This window comes from Anolis carolinensis, unplaced genomic scaffold, assembly GCF_035594765.1.
Source record: "Anolis carolinensis isolate JA03-04 unplaced genomic scaffold, rAnoCar3.1.pri scaffold_8, whole genome shotgun sequence".
Taxonomy (NCBI): domain Eukaryota; kingdom Metazoa; phylum Chordata; class Lepidosauria; order Squamata; family Dactyloidae; genus Anolis; species Anolis carolinensis.
This window is the reverse complement of record NW_026943819.1, coordinates 7,128,262-7,140,832: the sequence shown is the minus strand read 5'-3', so window position 1 is coordinate 7,140,832 and position 12,571 is coordinate 7,128,262. Positions and strand designations below refer to the sequence as shown.

Sequence of the window (12,571 nt, the reverse complement as noted above, 5' to 3'; positions counted from 1 at the left end):
GCTGCAAAAGGCCACCCTACTGGGATCTGCACGCATCATCCGAAAATACATCACACAGTCCTAGACATTTGGGAAGTGTTCAACTTGAGATTTTGTGATACGAAATCCAGCATATATATCTCGTTTGCTGTGTCATATAATAATAATAATAATAATAATAATAATAATAATAATAATAATAATAATAATAATAATAATACATCACACAGTCCTAGACACTTGGGAAGTGTTCAACCTGTGATTTTGTGATACGAAATCCAGTATATCTATCTTGTTTGCTGTGTCATAATAAAATAATAATAATAATAATAATAATAATAATAATAATAATAATAATAATGGTGATGATGTTGCAATGTGTGTTCCAAATAATGACGATGATGAGAGTTGTAGTCCAATGTATTTACCAGGTTGGAAGATCTGAAGGGTCTGCCTCTTATCTCCCTGCCAGCAAAAAGGATGGGAATTTGGGAGTTATAGTCTAACATTGGGAGGGCAGTAGGTTGAGAAGTCTGTTCTGTTGTCTTCCAAATGTTGCTGGACTACAATTCCTTCCGATCCTGACCGTTGGTTGTGCTGTCTGGGGATGATGGGTGCGAAAATCCAAGAACATCTCAAAGGGAACAGGTATTTGATGGACACAATATCACAATCTATCACAATAGTAGATTGTATTGTTCCTTCTGGGATGGATTACTAGACCAGTAGCTCTCAAACTTAAATTTTCCAGGAATTTTTGCTACAATTCCCAGCTTGGACACTGCTTAGAGCAGGCATGGGCAAACTTCAGCCCTCCGGGTGTTTTGGACTTCAATGCCCACAATAACTCCCAGGAGGCTGTTAGGAATTGTGGGACATCTAGAGGGTCCAAGTTTGCCCATGCCTGGGTTAGAGTTTACTTCTTGAATTGTTTTGCCCAGAACAGGATACAGGGTTATTCTAAGTGAGGTCTGAACAAAGCACAATGAAGTGAGACTATGACTTGAATTCTAGAAACTATATTCTTATTGATACAGCATAGAATCACATTGGGTTTTTGAGCTGCTGCATCGCAATGTTGGCTCATGTTCAGCTTGTGGTCTACTAAAATTCCTAAACCTTTTTCTCATTCTGGGAGCTGAAGTCCGAAACACTTGGAGGAGCAAATTTCCAAACAAAGGATTCCAGGGTCAGCATAATTAACTAGTAGAGCAGACTCTTGCTTATCCAACCTTCACTTATCCAACGTTCTTTATTATCCAACGCAGTCTGGCTTTTAGTAGTCAATGTTTTTTGTGTTTTAACCTTGTTCTTTACTATGTTTAATATCTAATTGTATACGTTTCTACGCTATTCTGATGCTAGTACATTTTCTGTTGCTAGTCATCGACTGTAATAAATAAATAATAATTGTCAATGTTTTCAATATATTGTGATATTTTGGTGCTAAATTCGTAAATACAGTAATTACTACATAATGTTACCATCTATTGAACTGCTTTTTCTGTCAATTTGTTGTAAAACATGAGGTTTTGGTGCTTAATTTGTAAAATCACTAGCTGTGCCCGGCCACGCGTTGCTGTGGCAAAATATGGTGGTATGGGAAATAAAGTATTGAGGAATTGGTAGTAGTTAAGGTAAAGGGTAAAAGTGTGGAGTCCAGATAATCCAGTTAAAGCAGATAATATAAGATTATATGGGTTATATAGCTGTGTGGAAGGGCCTTGAGTCTACACTGCCATATAATCCAGTTAAAATCTGATAATCTGTATTTTATAGGCAGTGTGGAAGAGGCTAAGTGAGGCCTAACTCTGCCTATCCCCTGGGTGAGTGGGTTGCTAGGAGACCAAGTGGGCGGAGCTTAGCCTTCTAACTGGCAGCAATTGGATAAAAACAATTATTCCTCTCCCTCTAATTAGGACTTTATTTTTCTTTTCTTTTTGTTGTATCAACCTAGAGGCGTGGATGATGGGTTGCGTTGTCAATTTTCGAGGTTGTGGGGTGTTTAGTTTTGTTGTTTGGCGGTCACCAGGATTCTATCACTCTTTTATCTATATAGATAACGTAATTTGACGTTTAATAGGCTTTTCCTTAATCCCGCCTTATTATCCAACATTTTCGCTTATCCAACGTTCTGCTGGCCTGTTTATGTTGGATAAGCGAGACTCTTCTGTATCTCTGGACTTTGGGACCCCAACGTCCACCCTAAATGCCCTTATATTTCGCCTGATATTTTCCTAGCTTCCTTCCAGTGGTGCTTTGAAACCTTGAATCATAAATACCGTATATACTCGAGTATAAGCCTAGTTTTTCAGCCTTTTTCTTAAGACTGAAAAAGCCCCCCTCGGCTTATACTCAGGTGAGGGTCCTGGTTGGCTTATATTTGGGTCAGTTTATACTCGAGAATATATGGTACATTTATTATTTTTCTCTATTGTTATTGGTATTATTACATTTATTATATTTCTCTATTATTGTTACTAATATTACATCTATTTTACTCTATTTTTTATTATTATTAATACATTTATTATTTCACTCTGATCTTATTAATATTATATTTATTATTTTACTCTATTTATTACTATATGTATTATGTGCTGTCATTAGAATACTTCTTTCTGTTTTAAAAGCGTATGGCACTTTATCACTGTTACTTATTTCCATGATACAGCACTTTATGAGACCTGTCCCCACTGGTTTGCTTTTAATTACTCTGATTTTATCTGCTTGGATTTTAATGTACTGTCCATTATTTTATTTTGTGTATCGTTGGAATGTTTTAAGTTTTTGTCAAATATGTTGTGTTGTTGTTTCGGGCTTGTCCCTGTTGTGAGCCGCCCCGAGTCCCTTCGGGGAGATGGGGCAGGATATAAAAATAAAGTTTATTATTATTATTTTATTGTATGACATAGCAAACAAAATAGACATGCTGGATTTCATATCACAAAATCACAAGTCGAACACTTCCCAAGTGTCTAGGAAACTCAGCCGCTCTCAGGACCTCAAGATTGAACTTCAAAGACTCTGGCAGAAACCAGTGCAGGTGGTCCCGGTGGTGATGGGCACACTGGGTGCCGTGCCAAAAGATCTCAGCCGGCATTTGGAAACAATAGACATTGACAAAATTACGATCTGCCAACTGCAAAAGGCCACCCTGCTGGGATCTGCAAGCATCATCCGAAAATAATAATAATAATATTATTTTACTCTATTATTATTAAAGGGATACATAAGCACATTTACATTGAAGAAGATGAGAATAATGATTTGATCAGAGTTGGACAGTCTTATCTTAAATCAGAGCCTGATGTAAATATTCAAAAACATTTAATCTACTGATGCCTCAATTAATGTAATTTTATTGGTATCTGTTTTTATTTCTGAAATTTACCACTCTCGGCTTATACTGGAGTCAATATTTTCCCAGTTTTTTCATGATAATATTAGGTGCCTTGGCACCTAATTATATTTGGGTTGGCTTATATTTGAGTATATACGGTATATTGCTGTTTTGTGGCTTTTTGATATTCTATACGGCTATCTTTAGATGTTTTCCAAATATTTTGGATGGAAAAAAACACATTTCCCTTTGCCTCCTCCTGCCAATCCCGAACCGAGTTCTGCCTTGGGTTGTTTTTGCTTCGTCTTCTCCTGGACTTGTTTACATTCTTGATTCTGATGCCACTCCCACCCTGTGAAGCCATGCACTTCCTTCCTTCGCCTTGCCCTGCGTTTGTGTGGGTTCACTTGCTTTGGTTGGGTTGCTGATCTGAAAGCTGTCAGGTTCAAATCCCACCCGGGGAGAGCGCGGATGAGCTCCCTCTGTCAGCTCCAGCTCCATGTGGGGACATGAGAGAAGCCTCCCACAAGGATGATAAAAAACATCAGGGCATCTCCTGGGCAATGTCCTTGCAGACGGCCAATGCTCTCACACCAGAAGCGACTTGTAGAAGTGACACGGAAAAAAAAAAACTTGCTTTGTGTCGTTCCTAGAACTGGCTCTACACTGTGAAGTTAATGCAGCTTGATGCTACTTGAACTCCCAAGGCTCAGTGCTATGGAATCACAGGAGCTTAGTTTCATGAGATGCCAGCACTCTTTGGCAGAGAAGGTTGAAGAACTTGAAAAATTACAACTCCCATGAGTTCATAGCACTGTGTTATGGCATGGTGTCGAAGGGAATTAATTCTGTATTTAGTTTTTCTCCACAAAAGCAATGTCAAGCATAGCTAAGCCCTAAAGTTTTTCCCATGATTGGGCTGTCTTTCCTTTTTCTGCCCTACTTGTATATGTTTCCCCGGAACAAATGTTAGAGAAAAGAGGCAAAGTCCTAGTAACCGTCTTGTGCAAAATGCTGGCATTTTCTCTCCCTTGTGATGCGACGAATGAGGCCAAGACCTTGGCTGTTCAGCATGGAGGAAGCAAATGAAGATGTCAGTCGAATATCCCCATTGTGCTGAGGCAAAGCGGAGACGTAGGGGGAGGAAACACGATGCGAGAGCCATCGCCATGCCAATATCATTGATAGAAATCTATCAAATATCATGCATACAATGTCCTCTGTGTTGGACGACGAGAGAGTTACCATTATGCCAATATAATTTCATATAAAGCTATCAAATAGACATTTTAAAAGTCCTCTGTCTTTGACTGTCTTCTAAAGCAGGCTCATTATGTCATAAGGAAGGCTTGGCATTAAATGTGTGCGTTATGAATAATTAGACATTAGAACCAAATATAACCTATTGTAGATATACCAATGGCCGAGTGCTATGGAATCCTGGGAGTTGTAGTTTGTCAAGGCTCCAGCACTAGTGAGAAAAGGAGACTCCGGACTTTGTCAAACTGCAAATGGGAGTCATAGTTTCACAGGGTCTGGAGTCTTCTTTGCTCCCTAGTGTTGGAGCATCTGCGAACTACAACTCCCAGGATTCCATAGCTTGGAGCCAGGGCAATTCCAGTGGTGTCCTTCAATGTAGATACACCCTATATTTGTATGGCCGAGTGCTATGGAATCCTAGGAGTTGTAGTTTGTTGTGGCGCCAGCACTAGTCAGCAAACAAGACCCCAGACCTTATGAAACTACAACTCCCAGGATTCCATAGCATGGAGCCAGGGCAATTCCAGTGGTGTCCTTCAATGTAGATACACCCTATATTTGCATGGCTGAGTGCTATGGAATCCTGGGAGTTGTAGTTTGTCAAGACTCCAGCACTAGTGAGAAAAGGAGACTCCAGACTTTGTCAAACTGCAACTGGGAGTTATAGTTTCACAGGGTCTGGAGTCTTCTTTGCTCCCTAGTGTTGGAGCATCTGCGAACTACAAATCCCAGGATTCCATAGCTTGGAGCCAGGGCAATTCCAGCGGTGTCCTTCAATGTAGATACACCCTATATTTGTATGGCCGAGTGCTATGGAATCCTGGGAGTTGTAGTTTGCCGTGGCTCCAGCACTAGTCAGCAAAGAAGATCCCAGACCTTGTGAAACTACAACACCCAGGATTCCATAGCATGGAGCCGGGGCAATTGCAGTGGTGTCCTTCAATGTAGATAAACGCTATATTTGCATGGCCGAGCGCTATGGAATCCTAGGAGTTGTAGTTTGTCGAGGCTCCAGCACTAGTCAGCAAAGAAGACCCCAGACCTTGTGAAACTACAACACCCAGGATTACATAGCATGGAGCCAGGGCAATTGCAGTGGTGTCCTTCAATGTAGATATATTTGTATGGCTGAGTGCTATGGAATCCTGGGAGTTGTAGTTTGGAGCCAGGGCAATGGCAGTAGTGTCCTTCAATGTAGATTCATCCTATATTTCCATGGCTGAGTGCTATGGAATCCTGGGAGTTGTAGTTTGTCGCGGCTCCAGCACTAGTCAGGAAATAAGACCCCAAACCTTGTGAAACTATAACTCCCAGGATTCCATAGCATGGAGCCGGGCAATTGCAGTGGTGTCCTTCAATGTAGATAGTGATACACCCTATATTTGTATGGCTGAGTGCTATGGAATCCTGGGAGTTGTAGTTTGGAGCCGGGGCAATTGCAGTGGTGTCCTTCAATGTAGATACACCCTATATTTATATGGCTGAGTGCTATGGAATCCTGGGAGTTGTAGTTTGGAGCCAGGGCAATGGCAGTGGTGTCCTTCAATGTAGATTCATCCTATATTTGCATGGCTGAGTGCTATGGAATCCTGGGAGTTGTAGTTTGTCACGGCTCCAGCACTAGTCAGGAAATAAGACCCCAAACCTTGTGAAACTATAACTCCCAGGATTCCATAGCATGGAGCCGGGCAATTGCAGTGGTGTCCTTCAATGTAGATAGTGATACACCCTATATTTGTATGGCTGAGTGCTATGGAATCCTGGGAGTTGTAGTTTGGAGCCAGGGCAATTGCAGTGGTGTCCTTCAATGTAGATACACCCTATATTTATATGGCTGAGTGCTATGGAATCCTGGGAGCTGCAGTTTGTCGTGGCTCTAGAACTAGTCAGCAAAGAAGACCCCAGGCCTTGTGAAACTATAACTCCCAGGATTCCATAGCATGGGTATGGCTGAGTGCTATGGAATCCTGGGAGCTGCAGTTTGTCGTGGCTCTAGAACTAGTCAGCAAAGAAGACCCCAGACCTTGTGAAACTATAACTCCCAGGATTCCACTGCATGGGTATGGCTGAGTGCTATGGAATCCTGGGAGCTGCAGTTTGTCGTGGCTCTAGAACTAGTCAGCAAAGAAGACCCCAGACCTTGTGAAACTATAACTCCCAGGATTCCACTGCATGGGTATGGCTGAGTGCTATGGAATCCTGGGAGCTGTAGTTTGTTGTTGGCAAAGAAGACCCCAGACCTTGTGAAACTATAACTCCCAGGATTCCATAGCATGGGTATGGCTGAGTGCTATGGAATCCTGGGAGTTGTAGTTTGCCGTGGCTCCAGCACAAGTTAGCAAAGAAGACCCCAGACCTTGTGAAACTATAACTCCCAGGTTTCTGTAGCACCGAGGCATGCAAATTTAAGGTGTATCCACATTGAACAACGACACCACTGCTTTGGCAGTTACAGTAGCGTGGAACTGCATTCATTCCATAGTGTAAAAGGCAGCCAAGGAAGTAGTCACGTGTCGGGGGGTCAGCTCACGTCTGAAGAGGACCCCTCCCCACCAATCACGGCCTGCCTTTTCCTCTGCTTTGGGAAGGGGGTGGGGAGCGTTTTGACGCAGCGGGCCCCGCCCCCGCTGCCTGGCTGCACGCGTTGGGCGACGTAACGTGTGAATCCGCCCTCGGCGGGCGAAAGGCGGGTTTGGGAGAGGCGGGTCTGTTCCTTGGGCCTCGGTCAGAGCGGGGCTGCTGTTTGCGAGGCGGAGGCGGAGGAGAAGAGGAGGAGGAGGAGGAGGCCAAGGCGAGCAAGGATGGCGCGCGGCTAAACCACATCCGCGCCGGATCCGCTCCATTTTGAAGCCGTGGCCCCGATGGCTTTCAGCGCCTCCTGGCAGCTCCTGTCTCCGGTCCAGTGGGCCAAGTGGACCTGGTCTGCGGTCCGAGGAGGAGGAGGAGGAGGGGAAGGAGGAGGAGGATCAGGACCCGAGGGAGAGGAAGAAGAAGAAGAAGAGGAGGAGGAGGAGGAAGGAGGAGAGGAGGCACAAGGAGAGACCCGGTCGCTCAGCCTCAGGCAAGTCCCGCGGCACTGGGTTCACACGTGACGCGTGTACACTCGCGTGTCAGCCAAGGAGGAGGGTGTGTTCCAGTTTGCAAGCAGGCCGGCCCAAGGCGCATCCCTATACTGTAGAATGGATGCAGCTTGGCTCCTCTTGAATTGTCTTGGCTCAATGCTATGGAAATTGTAGTTTTGGGAAGTATTGTGTGCATCTCCATTGGAGAATGAATGCAGCTTGACTCCTTTTAAATTGTCCTGCCTCAATACTGTGGGAGTTGTAGTTTTGGGAGATATTGTGTGCATCCCCATTGGAGAATGGATTCAATTTGATCCCCCTTTGAATTGCCTTGGCTCAGTGCTATGAGATTATGGGAGTTGTAGTTTGGGAAGGTATTATGTGCATCCCCATTGGAGAATGAATGCAGCTTGGTTCCTCTTGAATTGCCCTGGTTCAATGCTGTGGGAGTTGTAGTTTTGGCAGGTATTGTGTGCATCCCCATTGGAGAATGGATTCAATTTGAACCCCCTTTAAATTGCCTTGTCTCAGTGCTATGAGATTATGGGAATTGTAGTTTGGGAAGGTATTCTGTGCATCTCCATTGGAGAATGAATGCAGCCTGACTCCTCTTGAATTGTCTTGGCTCAGTGCTATGGAAATTGTAGTTTTGGGAAGTATTGTGTGCATCCCTATTGAAGAATGGATTCAGTTTGATCCCCCTTTGAATTGCCTTGGATCAATGCTGTGGAAATTGTAGTTTTGGGAAGTATTGTGTGCATCTCCATTGGAGAATGAATGCAGCCTGACTCCTCTTGAATTGCCCTGGTTCAATGCTGTGGGAGTTGTAGTTTTGGCAGGTATTGTGTGCATCTCCATTGGAGAATGAATTCAGCTTGGTTCCTCTTGAATTGTCTTGGCTCAGTGCTATGGAAATTGTAGTTTTGGGAAGTATTGTGTGCATCCCCATTGAAGAATGGATTCAGTTTGATCCCCCTTTGAATTGCCTTGGATCAATGCTGTGGAAATTGTAGTTTTGGGAAGTATTGTGTGCATCTCCATTGAAGAATGGATTCAGTTTGATCCCCCTTTGAATTGCCTTGGATCAATGCTGTGGAAATTGTAGTTTTGGGAAGTATTGTGTGCATCCCCATTGAAGAATGGATTCAGTTTGATCCCCCTTTGAATTGCCTTGGATCAATGCTGTGGAAATTGTAGTTTTGGCAGGTATTGTGTGCATCTCCATTGGAAAATGGGTTCAGTTTGATCCCCCTTTGAATTGCCTTGGTTCAGTGCTATGAGGTTATGGGAGTTGTAGTTTGGGAATGTATTGTGCACTTGGTGCACTTTTGCCCAGTTATTTTGTATGATTTCATTGCTGTGTTTTAACTTGTGTTTTATTAATGGTTGTCATTTTATTTTATTTTATGTCTTTTTAATTTTCATTTGCACATCATTTGGACCTTGATGTTATTGTGCTTTCCTTTTGTATTTGTAAGCCGCCCTGAGTCCCCCCCCCCCCGAGGAGATGGAGGCGGGGTACAAAAATAATAATAATAATAATAATAATAATAATAATTATTATTATTATTGTGTGCATCTCCATTGGAGAATGAATGCAGTTTGATCCCCCTTTGAATTGCCTTGGCTCAGTGCTATGAGATTATGGGAGTTGTGGTTTGGGAAGGTATTGTGTTCATCCGCATTGGAGAATGGATTCAGTTTGATCCCCCTTTGAATTGTCCTGGCTCAATACTGTGGGAGTTGTAGTTTTGGGAAGTATTGTGTGCATCTCCATTGGAGAATGAATGCAGCCTGACTCCTCTTGAATTGTCTTGGCTCAGTGCTATGGAAATTGTAGTTTTGGGAAGTATTGTGTGCATCCCCATTGGAGAATGGATTCGGTTTGATCCCCCTTTGAATTGTCCTGGCTTAATGCTGTGGGAGTTGTAGTTTTGGGAGGTATTATGTGCATCCCCATTGCAGGATGAATGCAGCTTGGCACCTCTTGAATTCTCCTGGTTCAATGCTGTGGGATCATGGGAGTTGTAGTTTGGGTAGGTATAAATCCAGTAAATAAATAAATAAATAGGTATTGTATGCATTTCCATTGGAGAATGAATGTGGTTTGATACCTCTTGAACTGCTTCATCTTTCTACCAATAAAGGCGGGTTCTCCGGTGGCGCAGTGTGTTAAAGCACTGAGCTGCTGAACTTGCGGACCAAAAGGTCACAGGTTCGAATCCAGGGAGTGGAATGAGCGCCCACTGTGAGCCCCAGCTTCTGCCAACCCAGCAGTTCAAAAACATGCAAATATGAGTAGATTCATAGGTACCGCTCCAGTGGGAAGGTAACAGCGCTCCATGCAGTCATGCCGGCCACATGACCTTGGAGGTGTCTATGGACAACGCCGGCTCTTCAGCTTAGAAATGGAGATGAGCACCAACCCCCAGAGTCAGACATTACTGTACTTAATGTCAGGGTAAACCTTTACCTTATACTAATAAAGGCAATTATCAGCATATTAAAATGGTGAGATAAAGAGGGAGTTTGCTTGTTTGTGACAGCGGGCACATCTATACTGTAGAATTAATGCAGTTTGAATCCCCACTTTATCTGCCATAGCTCAATTCTCCCATAACATCGAGCCATGGGAGTTAAAGTGGGGTCAAACCGCATTAATTCTTCAATATAGATGTACTCTAGGCTCGCGAGGGAGCCCCGGTAGTGCAGTGTGTTAAAGCACTGAGCTGCTGAACTTGCGGACCAAAAGGTTGCAGGTTTGAATCCGAGGAGTGGAATGAGTGCCCGCTATTAGCCCCAGCTTCCGCCAACTTAGCAGTTTGAAAACATGCCAATGTGAGTAGATCAATAGGTACCGCTCCGGCGGGAAGGTAGCGGCACTCTATGCAATCATGCTGGCTACATGACCTTGGAGGTGTCTATGGACAACGCCGGCTCTTCGGCTTAGAAATGGAGATGAGCATCAACTCCTAGAGTCAGACATGACTGGACTTAATGTCAGGGGACACCTTTACCTTTACATTAGGCTTGCGAGACCAGTCACTCTCGTTGCAACGGTGAGGCCATGGACCATGTTCTCCTTCTTGGGGACCACTGGTGGTCCACGGACCACAGGTTAGGAACCACTGATCTAACCCCATAGCCTTACCCTCTTGGTTGTTGTGATGATTCTTCCTTCTGATCCCAGAGCAGTGGATGTTGGGAGTCGGTGAGCATAAGACTCAAAGGCACTTGGCTTCATTCTGTTTGCACCAAATCTGCATTCTGCTGTGCTAAACAGCTGGATCTTGTCCTAAGAGGTGGCTCAGCCAAAAACCGAGCATTTGAACAAAGGAAGCAAATGTTTTGACTCATTCAGCACTTGGCAGGGAAAATGAGAACTGTTTGAGAAGGAAGGAAGGGGAAGGAATGAAGAAGCAAGGGGCAAAACATACCCAAGGTGAGCTTGCATCCTTCCACAATGTACTGGCCTTCCCATCTTTCCAATGCAAACATTTCGCACATTGTTTATGTCTTTTTCCAAGCCTGAGACTTTGGATGCATCTACACCAGGCATGGGCAAACTTTGGCCCTCCAGGTGTTTTGGACTTTAACTTCCACAATTCCTAACAGCCGTTGAATGAGACTTTTTCAGCCTTTTCCTTGGGAGTGAAGATAACTTTCTCCTTACCTTTGCTTGGTTTTCCAAAGACATGACATTGTTGACGTCGGGGTGCGTCTACATGGAGAATGAATGCGATTTGGCACCACTTTTAACTGCCATTGCTCAATGCTATGGAATCTTGGGAAGTACTGTTTTGCAAGGTCTTGAGTTATTATTATTATTATTATTATTATTATTATTATTATTATTATTATTATATGGGGTCCTTAGTAGCGCAGTGTGCTAAAGCGCTGAGCTGCTAAACTTGCAGACCGAAAGGTCCCAGGTTCAAATCCAGGGAGCGGAGTGAGAGCCCGCTGTTAGCTCCAGCTTCTGCCAACCTAGCAGTTGGAAAACATGCAAGTGTGAGTAGATGAATAGGTACCGCTCTAGTGGGAAGGTAATGGTGCTCCGTGCAGTCATGCCGGCCACATGACCTTGGAGGTGTCTACGGACAACACCGGCTGTATAATAATATACAGAAGAGTCTTACTTATCCAACATAAATGGGCCGGCAGAACGTTGGATAAGCGAAAATGTTGGATAGTAAGGAGGGATTAAGGAAAAGCATATTAAATGGCAAATTACGTTATGACTTAAAGGAGCCCCAGTGGCGAAGTGTGCTAAAGCTCTGAGCTGCTGAACTTGCAGACCGAAAGGTCCCAGGTTCAAATCCCGGGAGCGAAGTGAGTGCCTGCTGTTAGCTCCAGTTTCTGCCAACCTAGCAGTTTGAAAACATGCCAATGTGAGTAGATCAATAGGTACTGCTCCGGTGGGAAGGTAAGGGCGCTCCATGTAGTCATGCCGGCCACATGACCTTGGAGGTGTCTATGGACAAACGCCGGCTCTTTGGCTTAGAAATGAGATGAGCACCAACCCCCAGAGACGGACACGACTGGACTTAACGTCAGGGGAAACCTTTACCTTTTTACCTACGTTATGACTTTTCAAATTAAGCACCAAAAACATCATGTTTTACAACAAATCAACAGAAAAAGCAGTCCAAAACACGGTAACGTTATGTAGTAATTACTGTATTTATGAATTTAGCATTAAAATATTGCAATATATTGAAAACATTGACTAAAAAAACATTGGCTACTAACAAATTAAATACAAATAAAGATAGAATTCCATAAAATGAACTTACAGCAGCAACATTGTTGGAAATTAAACCATTAAAAATTCAATCCTTGCTGCCTAGAGAAACAGTTGTGGATCAGGGTGGGAGGTAAACTGCAATGGATAATCCAGAATGTTGGATAAGTGAATGTTGGATAA

At 43.6% G+C, this 12,571-nt stretch overlaps 1 protein-coding gene across 6 annotated transcripts in view; it reads left to right on the top strand.

The window, feature by feature from the left end:
• The window catches only part of tacc1 (transforming acidic coiled-coil containing protein 1), a 90,229-nt gene that overhangs the window by 21,147 nt on the left and 56,511 nt on the right, over positions 1-12,571 (top strand). The window contains exon 1 of one of the 6 annotated variants that reach the window (XM_062961368.1): positions 575-627. The exons of 2 other annotated variants lie outside the window; for them this stretch is intronic. In XM_062961368.1, coding sequence (XP_062817438.1) covers positions 587-627 — 41 coding nt within the window. In that variant the 5' untranslated portion in view covers positions 575-586. Of the gene's footprint in view, positions 1-574; positions 628-7,155; positions 7,644-12,571 lie in introns of those variants that run through there. 3 more of the 6 variants (XM_062961362.1, XM_062961367.1, XM_062961364.1) reach the window with 3 other exon arrangements.